The sequence below is a fragment of the Thunnus thynnus genome, chromosome 13, assembly GCF_963924715.1.
Source record: "Thunnus thynnus chromosome 13, fThuThy2.1, whole genome shotgun sequence".
Lineage (NCBI taxonomy): Eukaryota > Metazoa > Chordata > Actinopteri > Scombriformes > Scombridae > Thunnus > Thunnus thynnus.
In genome coordinates, this window is record NC_089529.1 from 4,659,938 (window position 1) to 4,680,986 (window position 21,049).

At 37.7% G+C, this 21,049-nt stretch overlaps 1 protein-coding gene across 2 annotated transcripts; it reads right to left on the reverse strand.

Annotated features, from left to right (window-relative positions):
* Positions 1-7,088: 7,088 nt before the first annotated feature.
* On the reverse strand, positions 7,089-19,871 carry igsf5a (immunoglobulin superfamily, member 5a). 2 transcript variants are annotated; one of them, XM_067607381.1, is made up of 9 exons: positions 19,723-19,871; positions 18,892-18,971; positions 16,945-17,265; positions 11,574-11,852; positions 10,730-10,849; positions 10,301-10,325; positions 10,095-10,198; positions 9,909-9,949; positions 7,089-8,399 (listed from the first exon to the last, which is right to left on the reverse strand). In XM_067607381.1, exons 2-9 carry the CDS (start codon positions 18,935-18,937, stop codon positions 8,292-8,294), a joined length of 1,044 nt encoding a protein of 347 aa, XP_067463482.1. In that variant the 5' UTR covers positions 18,938-18,971; positions 19,723-19,871; the 3' UTR covers positions 7,089-8,291. The 2 variants fall into 2 exon arrangements, with proteins under 2 accessions (XP_067463482.1, XP_067463481.1); XM_067607380.1 differs by having other exon boundaries at positions 10,095-10,201; positions 19,723-19,867.
* Positions 19,872-21,049: the final 1,178 nt, after the last annotated feature.

A 21,049-nucleotide genomic window follows, 5' to 3' on the forward strand; every position in this document is an offset into this window, starting at 1 on the left:
TAGCTCTTAACTCATTAGCCAATATAAACTTGGAATGTTGATCATGATATTTGATGTGAATTTAATTAACATCTCAGTTTGCAGTGGGGCTGCAGCACAGCAGTGTGTAGAAAAAATGCATACAGTGTATTTCGATATTACCCACAGCTGAAAAGTTAGTGTAACATTATTTTTGGTTTATTTTAGTTGTAAGTCTTTGAGCTCATTGCTTGTCAAAAGCACACAAAAGACTGATTTCTTGCCATCTAGTGGAAGTGCATTATTCTATTTTAAGCAGATGTTCTGGGTCTTTCTGTTTATGCTTCAAAGAAGAGATCCAGGATTACTGGACGGACACATGACCTTATGCAGTCAATTTGGAAAGCTTCCACTGCCTTTAACAAGTTACAGATGTTGTATGTTGCAGAAACATATGCATAAATGTCTCAGTGCCATAAAGGAATATACTGTTAATGTCTTCATTAATCATGGCACTGTTGGATTTCAGAGGGACTAAGGAAGTCTGACATTTTTTGACTCTTTGAAGTGTGTTACCTGGATATTTAAAGCAGCTATAATGAATATTTTAGCCATGCTAGTGTCATGGCTCTACAAATGGCAATGTTGGTCTGTTGCTCCAGGCTGAAATATCTCAAAAACTGTCAGATGGAGAGTTCCCCAGAGGAAGAGTGTCAGCAAACTAACATTGTGAACATGCTAAACATTATACCTGCTCAACATCAGCGTGTTAGCATTGTCATTGTGAGCATTTTAACATGATGATGGTAGGATTTAGCAAGTACAGCCTCACAGAGCTGCTAGCATGTCTGTAGACTTAGTCTCCTTGACTACATGACTACATGTAGTGTGAAAGGTGTCCCATTAGCTCAACAGAGCTTTATTGTCTTTCAGCTTATTGTTTTGGTTTTCCAGCCTGCAACTTTACTGTTTCTCTCTCATGGCAGGCGGCTATTTCCAGCAACAAAGCTCTTAAAACCCCACTTTACTCTGCCTACTCAGTGTTGTATAAATGAGACTGGACGATTGAGTTTCATTGTGAACTCAGCTTTACTTGTACCATGTACAACATAAAGCCAGCGACCACCACATTGCGAGCACTGTTCCCCTGGCTTCTGTACAATGTCACTACTGGTTCTACTGGTGCGTACAAGGCACAAAAGCCTATTACATTACACCCAGCACCAAACAGGAGACAGACGAAGTTAGTGACCAGCTGGTGAATATAGTGGAGATTTAGAAGCTAATGAGCCAGATATTCTTCTCAGGGGTTGGTGGAGACTAAAAAGGAAAGTGAATATTGGGCCCAAGTTACCAGGTGGACAGAAAACATGACTCCAAATGAATGCTAGCACTTTATTGCAGTATGCTAACAAGTTCACCATGTCACCTTAAATGCAGTCCATGACAGTCCATAAAAGGTTGTTTGCTGACCAAAAAAGGCCAGGTTTAGTAGAATTAGTTCCTATTCTACGGGATGATTAAAGGATAAGGCTGGACATTTTCTATATTTCTATATATATCTTTTCTTATTGTCAACAAATCTCATGTTTGGAGCTTATCTAGTGTATGTAAGTAAGTATTGTGTGTGTATCCAAAGCCTGATATATCTTATTCCTCTGTGCTGTAGACCTCCATCGTTGTCCAAAAACTATTAAAAACACATCAATGTGCCACAATATTGCACTGGATGACATGTTCCTTCATTGTGAAGACTAATGTTGTGTCAATAGTTTTAAAAATCGCCAGCCATATCCTTTAAATGCAGATGATTATGGGGATTTGTCTTAGATAGTATCTCTGTATATTGAGCTGCATTGTAAAATCTACTCATTTGACTTGCTTCTTGGAATATGTTCCTTTGTAACATACCCTACAGTGTGTATTTAGCCTGATAATCAGATTGAATAGTAGTTTTCCTTTCAGTGAATCACTGAGAAAAATCTAAGGTGTAGGCAGCATCTCAGAGGTCTGAGACCAGACTAATATTTTTTTGTGCTGCATCTTGAACACAATTATAAACACAGATACAGGTTTGTGTGCATTGAGTCATTATTGCTGGCAAAATTCAAAGACAATCACAGGATTCCTTTAAACTGCTTGGACATGTTTTCATGAGCAGCACATCATTCGAAGCAGTCATTAAAAGAGCTTAAAGAGCATAAAAATATGAAATAATGATGTAAACAAGAGGGCACTGCAAGGCTGACAGGGATCTACTGTAATGAGTCAGGGCTCTGGCCTGTAGAAAGGCAACGGAAGTGAGAACATGACTCACTGTTGTCTTGAAAATGCAAGGTCTCATATAGTGCCCATATTTTAACATGAACATTCATTATCACATTAATTTTGAGACATTCATGAAATGACGGTACCAAAAACAGACCATACAGACCATACATTAGCTGAGAAAACTGTCAGATTGTGTTATAGTACAGAGGGAGATTACAGCACAAAGTTGCTGTTCTGCAAGTGGAACCAGAGTTAAAACTTTCTGAACGTTGAATGAAAAGTTTCAGAAGTGACAAGAAGTTTATTTGAGTGGCTCTTTATCACAGTTATAGTAACAAAGAGTGAATTCTCTTTGTCTCTTCAATAAATGAAAACAAATGCATTTTTAATATAACCTCTTCTCCTCTGCACTAAATTCATCCAGTGGGTGTATAAGTGAGTGAGTGGGAATGTACCCTGTGCCTTGCCAGGACACCTACAGCAGTTAACGAACATATTGGCTTTTGCAGGGATCAAATCCGCAAACTCCCTCTAAACTCTAAACCTACTGTGAGACCCTGAAGACATATTGGCAATCTGACAAAGTGAGCACTCAGCCGTGTTCTCTCTTTGCAAGCTAAGTTGCAGGGTTATCCATTACTAGATGCCTGGCAAGTACACCCTCTCTCTCAATTCAATTCAATTCGATTCAATAAGCTTTATTGGCATGAATGTCAGATGAACAGTATTGCCAAAGTGTCAAGGATAATACAATTAATTAAATAAAATAAAATCAATGAATAAATAAAAAGAACAAGAAAATTTCAGAAAACATTAAACATGTTTTGTGTGTGTGCTTGTGGTGATTCTCTCTCTCTCTCTCTCTCTCTCTCTTTCTCTCCATCAGTCTGACAGTCATCCAGCTTCATTCTGGATCTTATAATGTTGCTGAGGCATTTATATTACAATAGCTGCTACATCAAGACCTGCTATTTTTAGTGTTTACTCCTCTGAAGAAACATCTTTCACAAAAGTGGATTTTTTTATGCATCATTGCATCATACTGTATGAGGTAAGGTCTAAATCAGCCCCATTTGCAGCGCTAATATGATAAGTCAGTACAATCTCACAACATGATGCAGTAGATTTCACAAAACAGTATTGCTGATGGTTTGTGACGAACAATACACAGAAAACAATGGATCACATTTCTATTGTTCTTTTTGATCAGTGCTGACTTCAGGCAAAGTAAGTCATTCTGTACATTTCATTTCTGCTGGAACTGTGCACAATATGTAGTGATGTATGGCTATTGTTAACATGTCGTCAAGTCATTTGTCATGAGACAAATCCTTAAGCAGCCCAGGAAACTAGACACACATCCATAGCAACTTCAATTAATATTCCTGTATTTGTTGTGCACATTGACATTTTCTAGAAATGAATGCAGCACAGTGTGATTTATGAATCAAATACTGCTGCAAAATAAAATTCTAATCATTTCAAAATTTAAGAATAAAATGAAGAATATAATCAATAATAAATATTACTATGAAATATATATTAAAATATATATTAAATAAAGATTATTTATCTGGCATTAAAGAAGAAAAGGAAGTGCCTCAAGCTGAGATACTGATTTTGAAGGAGATATTGCTACATTTACTTGCAGAAAATTGGCAGCAGCAGCCAATACTGCACAATTTAAGCCTGTCTGGTCAACATACAGCACTTTACTTTCCATTATATTCTGCCAGTCTGAGTCTTATGCCAGCAGGAGGCATGTGTGCCATCCCAGCTCCCCGCACAGAGCCAATTTGATGATTGAAGTCTAGCTTTGGGAGATTAATTTGCTAGACATTCCTTATGTAATGGTAATAGTGCTTAGGGAAGGGCCCTGAAAGCCAGCATGACTCGACAAGCCACACTATATATGGCTTATCAATAGTCATTACCACAGCTCTCTATTCATTAATTTTATTAGTACTATTCATTAACTCTTTCAGACGCTGCCAGCCTGCTGCTTGGGTGATTATCTGAACTTGGAGAGCCATGAGAGAGTTGTTTCTTTGCTCAAAACTTGGATCAGTTTACAATGTTGTAAATTACAATAATGAGATAAACAGGCCAAAAATACGCTACTACTGCTTTCACCTCATAAAAAACCTTAACAGCCAACTAAAGCATCAAACAATGTTAGTTGTCTTAATCTTAGTAGCACAAATGAAATGTAAGAAGAGGCAAACTGATCCTCTCTCATTTGGAGCTCATGCCATTTATCACATGTAAAAGAAGCTAAATGGAAGAGAGCACTAATGTAATTTCCAATATGGAAACATAAACAGAGCAGGTAATCGGATTAAGTGTTGGGTTTCCCAGAGTTGAAGGATTCTTACGGCAGGCTGAGAGTGGAGTCTTCCTCCCTGTCAAGACACACTCACAAACATCCTGAGCACATCTGGCTGACACAGCAGCACTCTACCAAGCATCTCTCCCATCATTTGTTCAGGCACAGAGTGAGGTAGCTGGGTGACAGTCTGCTTACAGTGTCTGCAGAACTTTTAAGTCCCTCCATCCATCCATTTTCTGAAACTTACCAGTCTGGTTTGTGCTGATAGCAGGCTAGAGAGCCAAGAGAGATCATTCTGTATTATTCTTCAAGGCTGCTATAATTTATATTTTGATATTAACCATGGATCACATGACTACTTGTGTGTGAAAGGGGTCACTTGTAGTGACAAATCCAAATCCAATCTGCAATTCCCCTCAGCTTTGGAGCATTTCAGTGTCTTTCAGCCCATTGTTGAGGTGTTGTGGCCCGCAACTTTACTGGTTGGTTCAGTCTCACCTTTCTCATCAGGGTCATCTTCAGATGTTGCAGGCTTAGGGTTAGGGTTACGGTGGGTTTATTGACTTTTTTTGCATAAAAAAACCCACCGTACGCTACCTGCTGTGCACCAGACAGCAAAAAGATATTGTTATATCAAGTGGTAATATGTCAAAGTTGTGTTTGCAGCCTTTTTTTGCTGCCCCCAAGTGGCCAAAAAAAATCTGTTATTGCAGATTTAAGTAAACCAATGAAGTCCATCGAGCTGGTGATGTTTCTGTTAATTTGTCTCTTTTTGTTTATCGTCATTCTTATACTGATACTCATAACCTAATTTGGATAATCTCTCATGAATAAAATTATAATGAAGTTAAATTGATCCTCATTTCAAAAGGATCCTTTTAGGATCAACTCAAGGACCACTGTTGAATGCCGTTTTACCCCCTAAGAAAAGACATGTCCCTTGATCAAACAGACAGCCAGAAAGATGGGACTTTTCCACTGCAGGAACTTTTCAGGAACCAAGGAAATTCATGGCTCTGAATTTTGCCAGGGGGTTCCTAGATCTGTAGTGAAGTTTGCACTGTTTATTGCTGATTGGTCAAACACAAGCCTCAAGACTACTACAACTTGTATAGGCTAAACCATTCATTCACACAACCCTGATCCTCCTTATCTTTCCTCAGACTTGTGGCAGCTACTTGAAAAAGGGTCACATTAAATCCAATCATGAATTTAATTAAACCACTAATTAGCCAGGGCTGATAATGTGCAACTCTGCCACAGCACTGCGAACATCATTTTATCGTCTAATTGATCCACGGTGACAGATGCCATCGCTGGCTTGTATCTGATATTACAGCTCAACCAGGGTGAGTCTGGTCCCTGCTGGTGCATCCTGGCCAACAAGTCCAGCTAAATGTGTTTTCTCTCCAAGTAAAGATCGTTTGAGTTCAGTTGGCTCAGCAGCACACAATCCATGCTCACTGGTCAGACTGAATCTGAGCTACAGAGGTATATTAGAGTATATTTAAGGATATACAGTGTCCTACAACAGTGACTCCAAAACCTTTTTGGATTGTGACCACTGAAACTGAAGCAACATCTTCAGTGTGACCACTCCTCTCCTACTGTATAAGTCTTCCACTTCTAACCACCAATTCTTTAGTGTTATTTGAACATTTTAGAGTCCTGGAGAGTAAAATAATCAGGAGGATAACCGAAAAAAAAGATTTTGGTGCCTATATATGATTTCCATATCTATTCCTTATATTACTTTTATGACATAGAAGAAAAGGAGACTGAGACAATTTAGAGGACCGTGCTGTATCCAGTCCAGCTTGATGACAAGGAAATACCATACTCCATTTACAGTTTATGGGTGAAATAAATATGCTAAAATGGGTTGTAAAAGGTTAAAGTTTAGCAGCCTACAATTTCAATATTCATGCATGTGTAAGTGAACATGCAGTGCAAAAAAAATCTAAAAATTTAATCAATTAAAAAGGATATTTCTACAGCTGAAATACACCCGGCACAGACTCATCTCCATCACTGCATGTATATTGAGTTTTGCCAAGTGATAATGCAGTTGGTTATGCAGAGTTTGGAAGCGCAGGCTATATCAATTTTTATTTGGTATTTATTTTAATCATTTTTAAACAGTTTGTACTTGTTTTTAGACAGTTTTATGAAGGTTTTACTGGTTGGAGGGCCATGTATCCACGTGTGGAGAAAAAAAACAGCCACGCAAAAATAGAGATGAGCCCACAGGTGCATGCAGCTTCCATGGTTGCAACTTCAGTTGATTATAATGGACACACTCTGCTGCAGCCATGCTGTGACAGACATGTCATGCCGCATCTGTGCCCAGTGTATTTTGGCCGTAAGACTGGCTAACAATATACATATATGAAATGTTCGTCATGGTGACTATTTCAAACACTTGCATGTTTATTGCTATATATGTACAAACAAGGGTTTGTTGGTTAGAAGTGATTATTTCATCATGTTTCAAAAATAGGCCACTGATCAGAGAACAGTCATGTAAGAATGAAATTTAAGGAGGATTTAATTATAAAACATTTACAGATGTTGGAGAACAAAGGAAGTTTAATCTGGTCCTTTTTGAATATCGTCACCTTCCTAAAATAATGGCCCAAGTAATTTTTTCAGATTTCTCAGAAAACACAAAAAAATCATCATGGTGTGCATGCACCCCTAGGGGTGCACAAGCTGCCTCTAGACACTACACAACAGGCATACTATAATACCAGTCAAATGATGTTATGATTACTAACATTATGTTCAAGTGAGATTTTCATTAAACAAAAACACAAAAGTAAAGAGGATCCTTTGTAATTTTTTAGTTATACACATAATTTCTAGCTGTTAGATTACAATACAGTATTTAAATCTTTCTTAATTAGATCAGGTAATGTGGAAAAAAATGAGACAAAAACTGTAGCTGAAATATTGTTTAAAAGGTAGAAAAGAGTTAACCGAAAGCCTATCACTTGTAAGAGCCACAGCCTTTCCACTTTTCACTGCTAAATACTAGCTTCATGGACTTAGCTATTTTGCTGACTAAAATGCTGACTAAAAAGACTGATTAAAAAGACTAAATAACTATGCAATATGAGGATTTAGTCACACTCTTGACATAGGCCATTATATTACAGGGGTAGAATCACATGATCTGTTCAACTGAGGATGTAGGCGATTTTACCATCATGAGGAGATGATTTAGGCAAAAAAAATCATTTTTGTCAAAAAATGACTTGGGCCATTATTTTAGAAAGATGACGATATTGAATTTGGATTAAATAACGTCTCAATAAAAATATATGGCTTAGTATAAACACAGTTAATCAACAAATATATAGCCTCTGTGCCATCATTTGCATCATGGTGCTGCTTCTGCGTCTTTACTGCAGAACTCTCAGACAATTTCAGAAACTGTTTTCAACTGTTCTGTTTTCAATACATACACATATCTATAATTGTATCAAAGTTTCCACCCAGCAGATATATACTTTAATCAGGCAGTGAACAATGCATTTGCATGTTCTGCAGGGTCTCCTCTGCTGACAAGTCTCAACTCTACTTGAGTACATCAGTCTTTGGTCTGTCCTCAGTCCTTCTTTCCACCTTTCTCCAAACTTCAGAAACCATGGCAGTGAAGTCAGGCTTCAAGGTGCTGTGCAGGTTTGTCCTAAAACTCATCAACATCTGTAGACGTCTTGGTCTGCTGTCCTTACACAATGGTGAGATGTCTGTGTTTCTTGAGGCTTGATTCATTTGGAATGTTGTAGGCATTATTGTAGATATTTCCTGCCTGGTTACTGTTCACAATATCAGGCATCTAAAAATCAAAAGCAACACAAATTTCTGATTAATAATTCTCAAAAATAGCTGAGATCTGCAGTTAAAACACTGTAGACTCATATTTTACCAGCCTTTCCCTCCCTGTTATTCTAAAACAAAACTTACCACAGTTACATAAACAATGCAACACTGCTCAACTGAAAAGACAGTCAGCTTGGAATTATTATTCCAATTACTAGGCTATAATTGTGGACTTGAATAATATACTTCTTTATTTTTATTCATTATTCAAATTAATTGAATGGTCGAGCAATGAATTATCCATATGTACCATGCCTGATAAATGCAGCCCACTCTCTAAAAAAGAAAACATCAGTATTGGATGAATTTGGAAACCCAGGACGATAAATGACACGTAAAATGATTAGTGTCTTTATAATTAAAGATGATAAATTCACATGGCTGGTTATTTTTTCGTTTCATTTGTAAGAGCCATGCCAAGTGATTTATATAAATCACCACTTCTCAGGCATGTAGAAACATATCAGCTTAGAGGAATGATGACATTTTGATTTATACTTGCATGTTTGACTTTAAGGGTGCATACTGTATGCCAACTGTGTGTTCTAAGCTTCATTTACTGGGGATTACATATGGAATTTGACAGTATAGGCACAGCAGTGTGGGACAGTGCAGGCAATACATCATGGGTTCTCCATTATATTGCATGGTAGATGATTGGTGTGCAAACAGAGAAACAATTTACAGGTGAACTTTCCAACTCTTTTTGTCTTTGGTACCAATATCCACAGTACCCAGATGATGAATTGCAATGATTTTGGTAATCCCCTGACTTTTCCTGTTACCAGCAGGTTTGAATTTATCAAGTAAAATGTCTCAATAATTATTGGATGGATTGCCATGAAATGTCATTGACACATTTATGTCCCTTCAGGATGATTTGCAATCACTTTGGTGATCTCCTGACTTTTCATCCAGTGCCATCATCAGGTTGAAATTTTAATTTGTTCATTACTTTGACATATTTGCAAATAAATCTGTAAATCTAATGACATTCCCATCAGCCTCAGCTGTACTTCTCTTCACTTTACTGTACTGTTCTGTACTTTACTGCTTGGTGGTCATGAGATTATGATAGCATGCTAAATTAAGATGGTTACCTTGGTAAACATTATACCTGCTATACATCAGCATTGTCATTGTGAGCATGTTAGCACACTGTCTTTAGTATTTAACTCAAAGTACCTCTGTGCCGAGTACAGCCTCACAGAGCCCCTATCATAGTTGCAGACGTACTAAAGACAAAACGTCCAAAATATTACCAAAGTAGCCAAAAAAGGGCACCGAAGAAGACAGTTGTGACATACTGTATCTCTCCACCATTGTCCTGTCCTCAAAATGCCATGTCTCACAAAGGTGCCTTTCTCCTCAACCCCAATGACCTAAAAGGATCTCTGCACACTACTGCATGCAAACATTTTCTACTGATTATCATTGCGTACTACTGAACAACTTCACAACCTACCTCTAAAATACTGGGGAGATAGAGTTCACTGGGAGCGATACCTGTGAACAAAGAAGAGATAGAAGAAAGAAGTTTGACTTCATTGTGTCACAAGTGGATAATGATAATGATACCAAGAGAGTGACATTTTGTCAAAGATTTTGATGAAAAATGATGTGTTTGTGTACGTGCTCTCATCGGTCTTACTTGTTCTTGTTACTTGATTGTCTTTTACATATCCTGCGTTCACTTGACCTTGTTGCTGTCCAGTGGGATTGACACCACTTAACTGACTCTGTGTCCTCACTCTCCTGCTACACACAAACATGTAAGACAGCACAGCAGTTTACTGTATGTACAAACATGTAGAAGTACAAAAGTACAAAATATTTATAGTTTTGGTAGAATATTACCTCATTTCATCTTGGTAATTGGCTTCTGAAATGGATTGAACGATAATAAATTGGTTAGTACATAAGTAATATAACACTTGCTATATAATGTAAATGTGACATGAATATTAGTTTGCTAGGACTCTTCACTCTTTTGTCAGGACAGACTATAAATTAATCTACAAAGCCATTACTGTTACAAAAAGCAACTGTGAGTTAAGCTGCTCTGAAACTCTCAAAGCTGTTTCAGTTTGCAAAAGTATATCGTGTTGAAGAAAGAAGGAATGGGTTTTTCTGCTTCTTGTCATCTGTTTGAAAAGTCTCCTCCTCTTGATTTGTTATTTTCCAGCACATCCTGCCCTCAGACAAAGGTTACTAGCCTAACATTTGTGATTTTGGACATACAGTATGGTGTAAGTTGTGTTAGAATTAGTATAATGAGGGCCTTACGTTTTTCCTTCCTGCGTTTGCAGCAGAAGATGATTCCGATTATGAGCAAAACCAGCAGAGCAAAACCTCCAATGGAGCAAACCACAGCTATCAGCACGGTCCAGTCAGGAGGCTTGGGCACTGTTGTACGAGGAAAGACCAGAGAAAAGAGCAGAAGACCCAAAAACCCCAAAAATTATGATTGTAAAATGCTTCTCTGACCCACCATAACCCATTGCACACACATTAGAATTCTCTTTCCCCTGCAAATTGCATATTGCTGCAGGGTTTTTTTCCTCCTGCTAGACAGTACATTATGTTATCCATATGTGTGCACCTCCTGGTTGAAACCTTACACTCAGGGTATTGTTGTTAATGTGATTGCCATACAGCGCATGTTGAATGGGTTTTTTTATTCAATTAAAACTTGATTTTATCAGATTATTCTCCAATCACCCAGGTCATATGTTAATATCATGTGTAGTGAAGGGCTGTTAGTAGAATCCCAGACATTTTTAAGACTTTGCTATTGACAAAAGTACATTAATGCAGTAACCTGACACACCAGATGGTTTGTTACACAGAACTATCTGAGAGGTCATCCTTGGTAACTGTTTGGAAAAGGGCAGGCACTTTCAAAAAAATACCTGGCAGGTGATTGGATGAACCATCTGTCTATCACCCTCTATCACTGTCTTACCTTGCGAGGCAGCTGGATTCACATGATATCATGATCTTGTGAATCCAGCTGCCTCGCGGTAATTAATGCAGTAGAAAAAAAGAAATCACATCATCCTAGATCAGTCCAATCAGTCATGTGTCTCATGCCATGCACTGTACAGAAAAATGTTGTGGAAGACCTTACCAACCACCAGGTAGACAAAGCTGGATTTTGGATGATGTAGTGCTGGCACAATTGCCTGACACTCCACTGTGGTGTTGCTGACCGCCTGGAACTTCAGGACACTGGTGGCATGTCCATCCTCGTGGGTGGTGTTGTACAGGCTGCTGTTCACAGTTTGATTATTTCGGATCCAGCTGACAATAGGTTTGGGGTACCAACCAGTCATTACACACTCAAACTCTACTTGCTGGCCTTGTTCCACTGTTACATTCCCTTCCTTGATGTTGATTTCACCACTCACTGAGAGACAGGGGTAGACAAGGGGTTAATCAGGATTATACACCATGTTTCTAGGATTTTGACTCAGTGGTCAGCTTAGCCATAGAGTGATGAGTGATTGCTGAAAAAAACAACCTAAAAGTTTAAATCTATTTTGCAAAGACTAGCAGTTTAAAGTATACATCTTGATGTGACATTCTATATTTTTTTATTGTTAGCAAATCCCATGAAAAGACCAGAACCAACAATGATTGATCTAATAACAAGTATTGTATGTGTGTCAAAGCCTGATATATCTTATTCCTCTGTGCTGTAGAGCTCCAGAGCATTGTTGTCCAAAAACTACTGAAAACATAATGATTATCCACATGGTTGCACTGGATGACATGATCCAAAATGGTCATTGTAGTCAATCCCACATGCCATAAATACTCACTACAGCACCACATCCACACTGAAAACAGTTCCCAACAAATGTACCATACTCTTGTTTGAGTAACCTCAGCTAAAAAAAGTGCCAAGATGTTCATTTAGCTTTTTTTTTTTTAAAATGAAAGTATATATTTATGATATTAAAGTCTTCAATATGAACCAATCGGCTTAGAGCTGGGTGGCACAGACAGGCTGAGGTAGACTAAAGTATTCCAAGATGGACTAATACATTGTTGGTTTTGCTCTTTTCATGGGATTTGCTGACAACAAGAAAAATAAAGGATTTATCCTTTAATACAGTTCAGTCAAAAACATGTCAAATTGACTATTTATGGCAAATGATTATGTGATTAGATTTGGCAGAAAAGGCTCTGCTCTCAGAGGGAGCTCTCAAACAATCTGAGTAGCAGTGAAGATTTGACTCAAAGAATGAAACCCCTTTTAGACAAACACATACACTATATACAGGTGCAGTAACAAGTTAGCAATACTGAAAACATATCACATGAGGAGATTAGGTTGAAGGAGCTGTAGCAGCAAGCGGCGTTGGCATGAAGGTATCAGCTGAGTACTGACTGAAAAGTATTAGGTCTTTAAAGGACGCCATGTGCACCTGCATGAATATGATTGGACATTAGTCATCACCTGGTATCCAATCAGCTGGAGAATCAGCCAATGTGAAAGCATAAATAAAGCAACTGATGCCAATCAGCAAAGGATAGAGCAACTTCAGTGCTGAGTGAAGTTCATGGAATACTGAACTATCACAGAACTCCATGAAGAGTGAAAAATGCAAAACTAAATATGACTGTGCAGCATGCATGGCTGCTGCGTGGCTAATGATAATGCATTTTTACATTTTATTAATTGTATGCTAGAATTGGTTTATTTAATGTCAGCATTCCTGACATTAAGTAAACCAGTGGTCCAATCTCATAAAACCTGTATTCTTTTCATATGAAACCTTCTTTCATTTGCTGTTAAACAGCGTTTGCTCACTGTCAGTGTCCTTCATTAACATCCCCTTGCAGAAAAGCAATCAGAGTACTCAACTGGCAGGTCTATTAAGTGGATTTATTAGCTTTGGCTGCCGGTTTTGCTACATGCATGGAGAATATGTCTGTAATGATGGAGGTCCTAATCAGCAGCATGAGATAGAGATCCAACACTCTGACAATCAATTATGTACATGGTAGGAAGGAGACATGCACAGACTACTGTTGTTTACTTCATACTGCTGTGTAAGGGTTTAGTTTGAGGCTGGTTAATTGTAAAACTGCCTCATAGAGACAAGTCATTTTTGGGGATGAACTGAGTGTTTCTAATTACTAATCCAGCTAGAGGCCAGAGGCTAGAGGTCAGAGATGAGCTGTCACAGGGAAATGTCCCTTCTGGTGAAAACACCAACACGTTTCTCAGGATTGTTTTGGGGGGAGAAACTCTAAAACATTTGTGTCAGAGAGTTTCTCTCAGGACACAGCAGTCAAATCTCTATTTCTGAACATCTGATGTCAAAACATGTCCCACTTCTACAACATTTATAAGCCAGTGTTTGCAAAACAATATGCATCCCTGCAGTGATATATTACATATTCATGACACCACAAGATGCGGTTAACTGCTGGGTCCAGCAACACATTTACATATCCATGATCATATCTGTGATGATTGATTCTTGATACTATTCAAATGTTCTTTTAAAAGCAGTCCCATCACAGGAGAAGGGGCTCCTTGAGGATTTTCAAGATTTTAGTCAGTGACAGATCGGTTTATAACGTTGAACACACTGACATATAGTACAGTATGTGTTATTGTATAGTATTGTTGTATATACTGTCTTATTGTATTGTATGATATTGTGCTCTTTTATTGTACTGAAAATATTTTATCTTGTGTATGTGCTCGGGCCTTTTGGCTAACTCTGGCATATTTTCAGAAGTGTGAGAAGAGAAGACATTGTCCCTGTAAAATAAATGACTAAACTAAACTAAACTAAACTAAACTAAACTAAACTAAACTAAACTAAACTAAACTAAACTAAACTAAATAGTGGACCCACTGCTGTTTCCTTTGCTTTCTCCAAAAGTTAACTCATTTGAATGTACAAAAAATACAGAAAGATGACGCAATGTTAGTTTCTTAGTTGGTCTGTCGGTCACATTATGGGTGAGATTTGGAGTTAGGAGTGTTATAACAAATGCTCATAAAATAGTTTTTAGACTTGTTTTTAAATATTTCTTGATGATTTTTTCAAAAACGGCATGTGCAGTAATTTGGAGGTTTTTCAGTCACACATTAGTAATAATTATCAGACCTTTAAAGGCTGACTCATACTTATTTCTGTGGCTGCCGTTATAATAATGAAATAGTTTAAAAAGTTTTTCCCATGTTGTATTTGTTTTATTTTGTTCCCCTCTTTGAATTCCAGTTCTGTGATACAGCCTCTAAAAGTTTTATTAGCCTGCCCTCACCCTCCAAGGAAACTACTTTCCCCTTTATAGAGAAAATTACAGTACAGTTACTCTCTCTCTCCCTGAACAAAAAGTCGTTATACTCCGACAATCTGAACACACACATAAGCTGGAAGTTCTCCACGCACCCACACACAAAGTTGCCCCCATAAAGTGTTCCCCCTCATATTTCCACAGCTTGTTTTAGTATGGAAGAAAATCACTGCAGGTTGACTGAAATAAACTAAGTTTCTCCATGTGACACAGCTCTCCTTTGAAGGTGATGGGGAGATAATGAGCCCTAACTGGCCATCTAGCATTGTGCTATGAAGAGTGGATGGCAGACAAGTAAGTGTGTATGATCATGTGTGTATGTGCAAGCACATTTAAAATACTGTCAGACACTGAGTTTGGTGTGAAAGTTGTAGGGGAGAGTGGGGTAAGATGACCCTATGGGTAAGTTGACCCACCCCCTGTATCTAGACAACTATGCACCTGTTTTGTCATGTGATCATAAATTGAGGACACACGCATCATGTCTATGTCACTGTACATGAGAGATGTGGGAAGGTTGTTTGTTTTTTTTTACACAGAAACCACTTTTTTGCTGGTCAAAGTAAATTTTCTTCATGTAAGGTACAATGACAGTTTTGTCAAAGCAAATGTATCCAAGTCAAACACTATGTATTATACATGTTGGTGATTTTCTAACAAGTGAACCATGTGAATCATTTAGTTTAAGATTAGATTGAATTGCTAAGCTAGGCCTTTTTTTTCAAAATGGTGGCTATGGGGCAAAGTGAGCCAGTGGTTCAACTTAAACTTAAACATTGTAGAAAAGCTATCATGCCAAGAACCTACCCTTGAAGAGATGGAGAGAGCAGCCAATGATGTCAAGAATGGAAAATCCATAAGATCAGTGGCAAAAGACAGAAGTATTGACAGGTCATTAAAACAGAGGTAAAGGAAGTAAAAACAGAGGACGTAGAGTTGGAGATTGCAGACCATATCAAGAAGCTGGCTGACCAGTTCCATGTTTTTACTCCAAAGAAATTATGTGAACTGTCATTGAATTGGCAGAAAGAAACAACATTCCTGTCCCCAACAACTGGAAAGAGAAGGGTTTAGCAGGTAGGGTGTGCCAGAAATTACATGACTCATTGGGTCAGCATAGATAACTTATCTTGTGTAGTTTAATACAGCACCATGACAGAGTAAATTATAGCCTACTTTTCTAGGTCCAGATTGGTTCAAGAATTTTATGGCACACCACAGTCTCTCATGTCATATGCCTGAGGCAACGTCTTTGGGCTTCAGCCTTCAAGGTGGCTGGCACCACATTTGCATTCAAGGAAAATGATGAGGCATTTTTCCCACTGAGTGATGAGTTGAAGAAGCTACCTCAACCTCTAAAGGCTGAAGTAACTGCAAGGAGGGAGCAACAATTCATATTTCCTTGCAAGCTTGATGGATGGTATGCTGAATGGTCATTTTTGATTGTTCAATGGTCTTAAAAAGTCAGATGGTCAGTTTACCCTCAGATGGCTTTACTTACCCACTCACTCAGATCAACTTACACCTAACCTGGGGCATGTTGAGTCACAGGAACACTTTTTTTGAGAAGTCATACTTTCAATGAGCCATTCTTACAATTTCATTTCAAGAGACATCCTGAAATAGAGGTGGATGTTTTCATTCTACTTCTGTCTCATTTTTCGTTGCCTAGAGGACAACATACATAAAAATTGGCTCATCTTACCCCACTCTCCCCTACCAGCTATCAAGGCCACCAGCCTCTTTTTTTCATGTTTTTTTTTTTTTTTATGATTCTTTGAAAATATTAAATTCCTGCTGTTGAGCAAAATGTTACCACAGAGAGCTCAGTGTCAGTCTCATTGTCATCTGATGTTCTCGCCATAGGCTGCTGAGCAAACACATGAATGGGGCTCACTACTGCCCTCCAGAGTACAGCCCAGTCACTACACCTCCCTCACAACTATACAGAGAGCTATTTGATGAGCACATGAATAGGATGGTTTCTGAGTTGGGCAGTATACGTACAGCTTAGCAACACTGAGCTGCTGAAAAGAACCTCCTTTTCGATGCTTTTGCATCTACAGAGAGGTCAACACAGTTACAAAACAACCTGTCTCTCAAAATACTACACACCACCCTGCCCAAAGTCATTTAACAAAATATAAATACAGCCTGATGAATGTTAATGACCCTACCTTGTACGTCAAGATGTGCAGTCCTCGAAACAGGCGCCCCCTGCAAAAAGCAGACGACTGGCCCAGACTGATTGTGGTTGGTGTTATGGATAGTGAACTCCACACAGCTTTTGTCAACGGCGCAGAATTTGGCCGAATAGTTTTTTGATGACAATATCTCGCCGGTAGCAGGAACAGTGAGGGCTAGACGGTTTTGGACGTGGAACGTCATGTACGTCCAACTTCTCTGCACTGTGGCGTTGAATCGGGCATCAGATCCTTGTAGCACTGTGACCTTCAGAGGCTCCAGCTGAAGATTGTCTGACAGCACTGAACAAAATCCTAAATGCACAGGGATACAAAAGTTTTACTGACTGGGAGAAAGGAAAATACAGTACATATACAGTAGCCTATATATGGCCTATATATATTGTCATGCTGTAATTATACAGTTGGTCATAAATAGACTATAATGTATAGCATGTATAATTTTTTTAATGGTTTACTGTTGAATATTACATGTTTATTAGGTTTCTCAAAACATACAGATCAATAACTGTTTTAAAATGTTCAGTTCAACTCATGATTATTAATGCCTCTTGTGTTTTTTGTAAGTGGTGGAAAAGACTGAAGAAATAATGAAACTGGGTCACATAAACTGTATTTGTTGGAATAATTGGTTGGTTGTGTGATATTTTTAATTTTTTTTTTTATTGTTAGTCACAAAATATAAGCAATATACTCTGTGCTCACTTTAGGCTCAGTGAATTTGTAATGAGTCAACATTCTGAGATTTTATACACTAAATATACATACAGTATATATATATATAATTGCTGTTGACTTTCAGTAGGCTACTGAAGATTTTTGTGAGATAGGCAACATATTTCAGGTATTCACATCACTGCAAAGGTGAAGCCACAACATAATCAATAAAATAGAAGTAGACGGGGTTTTTTTTAATGTGTTAAGCGTCATTGATTTACATCTGTTAGTCAACTTTGGCTGAACTTTTCTACTTGATTCAGCACAATAAGAAGGTCTGCAGCAATCTTTGTTCACATCAGTGCTCAAGACATGTTTGAGTTTGCTCAAGGTACGTAAACGTTACAAAGGACATTGGTTTGTTTGTAACAAGACTGAAACTCAAACAGAGCATTAATCTGGACTGATCCTTCACATGTTGAACATTAAAGTTCAGGAAGAGTTTGTGAATGTTTCCCTGGATGGTTTGTTACTATTGTTGCATCCTATAAGAGTAAGCAAAAAGACATTTGTGGCAAATGCTCTTCTCATTCAGTCAGTTACTGGTGTCTGGAATGAGCAAGCCTGTTTACATTTTGATGAGAGTGACTGATTAGATTTGCAACAGTTTCTTTTGGTTCAGCTTTTTTTCTTCCAGACAGCACCAAGGGTAACAATTAACAAGTGTAATAGTACAAAAACTTGAGTGTTACTCATGTACTCTCCCTGATAATGAAGAACATCACCCTGTGGTACTGACTTGATTTGTAAAGTAATACTCCATTTAAAAACCTGTTCAGATGTCATATTAGTAGTTGTCGACAGAAAAGTCAAAAAACTAAAAAGTCAGCTAATACTGCTGTATTCACAGTTAGATTCACTTGTAGTTGTTGGTTCAGTTGATTCATATGCTTTATTTAATTTCACTAGAGGGATCATTAACATTTAATCCACCATTTAAAAGTGCCTCTCAGGACTTTTGAAACTGCTGTTATTACAGCTTCACAAAGGTAGTATATTATGTAGGCTGTCATGTAATTTTCATAAACACTGTGTAAACATTAAGCTACAATTCACTAAACATTTGGACAAAATTGCAGGATCCAGACAAATATAACTCTTCTGCACACTTAACTTTATCTAGCATCCTGTTATTTATCTAAATATCATCCAATCTGCAGGTTTATACACTTTATATCATCATTTATAAAAATAAATACTGACCTCCAATTGCACACAGTAATAAACAGATGTGGAAGCGGTTGGCCATGTTTTCAGGAAACAGTCGTGCTAGTGTTGTTATCCTGAAAGATGAGGAAAGGAGGATTTAAATTAAAAGAGGCTCTTATGCATTTGGTCAGTGTTAAAAACAAAAATTATATATTTGTAAGCTCATATCTTGATTTGAATGAACTTGTCCATGTCAAAGCAGGAAGAAGAAGAATCAGTTAGCCTTTGATTTTGGCTGTAATGTCTGTGAAAGTGACAGAAAAATCATTCTGGGTGATTTTACAGGTACACCGATACCTTCCCAAAACAAATTTAAGCTCCGGTGGGAACGTAAGCCACAAATAAATGACATAAGACCAAAAACTCAGCCTGTATTTCTTTGTGAACGAAGCAAAGGGCATCAAGAAAATAGATTTTGATTGGAAATTGTTTGGAGTTATTTACTTTTCTAGAGAAAAAAATCCAAGACATTCTTTCTTGTTTGAAATTATGTTTAGATTAAATATACAATATTGTTTTACATTTATGTACTCAAACAACAGGATTGTAACTGATCATTCCATCATTCATTCACACAAAATACATTGAGTTAAGTCTCTACTACACCATTTTTATGCCTTCTGTTTCTGTTGCTTCGTGACTACAGACCCAAGCTGTTTTTACGTGGTACGTGCTATCTTTTCGCTTTCATAGCCTTTCCATACCGTGCAGGCGTTGATATCAAAACACACAACTTTTATAAAATAATTCCAGTGGATCAAAATCTCTGCAGTCATCACTAAGTATTCCTCAGAAGTAACAGCATCTCCAGTTATACAAACTTACTGTGTGATGGCTCCCGCTGTGGTGCGTAGAAAGGATCAAAGCTTCATTTCCTGAAACAGCAGGTGAGCAGCAGAACTCCACCTGTGGCTCTGAAACTCTCACAGGGAGCAAAGTTCAGGTCTAGTCATTGAAACCCAACCCTTATATCCTCACACTACCTGTCAGTTAATGCTCGGCTGTGGGTGTGAGGGTGACGTTTTCAGAACAGACAGGTGAGGCGGACTGTCTTATCAGAAGACTAATGCTGGTATATCATTTAAGAGTCAGTCAGCTCAAGCCTGTTTTTATTGCCTGATCTTTTGTGTCTTTTATTCTTTGGGGTGTGTTTTTTCCAACACTTCATTCCTCAATGATCTTAGATCTTATCTTAGATCTCATCTAATATCATATGAACCTGTTCTATAAATAGTCCAATCTGGTGCTGCTGTTGAAACAAGAGCAACTAATTGATGAGATAAAAGACAAACAAACAACAAACAAGAACTGAATGAGGATTCTCTGTTGAAATGTATTTGTTTTTGGCCCTGAATCAGCATCTTATTATGAGAGACATGCTATATGAACACATTATTTTCTGCCAAAGTTAGAACAGTTTTGGTTGTTTCACATGAGAGATTTCAGTATTTGTGTTTTTGTTTGTGTTCCTCTCACTGGTTTGAAGTAGGCAAGGCTCAGTTAGAAGAAAGTGATGTCACGTACTTACATGCACCAATCAGGATTTAACAACATCTGAATCATGTTTATGACAGTTGTGGGGTTGTTTGGTTACTGTCAATCAGTATCAGAATCAGCTTTATTGTCAAGTAGGTAATCAGACTACATATGAGGAAGTTGACTTGTTGTTGTTATGGTTCATAGCAGTCAAAAAAATACACACAAGAAATATACACAAAAATAACAGCTCCTAAGTAAAATCAAAGAAGAATTTACAATAGAGGAAAAATGTAAGATATGAAATATAAAATAAAAACTAAAAATATAAAACATATTCTAGTGAGAGGAGCAGCTACAGATTGAAATATTAAATATTAAATAGAGGAGAATGGGTACAGGGTATTGACCAGGAGTAAACAGTGTACGCAGTATGTATAATTTATAATAAGTAATACAGTTGCGTTAATGAAAATCAGATCAAACCCCTCATGCTCTGTTTTGATGTAGCAGATAAGTTTTTGAGAGTAAAACTCTTAATGAATAAAACGATACAAATAAAGGTTATCTTTAAACTGTGATTGTTGCTTGATCATGAATATTTAATGTTATATGGGATCACTTAAAGGTACCCTGTGGAGTTGTGGAGTTGTTTTTTTTTTTACCACTAGTTGCA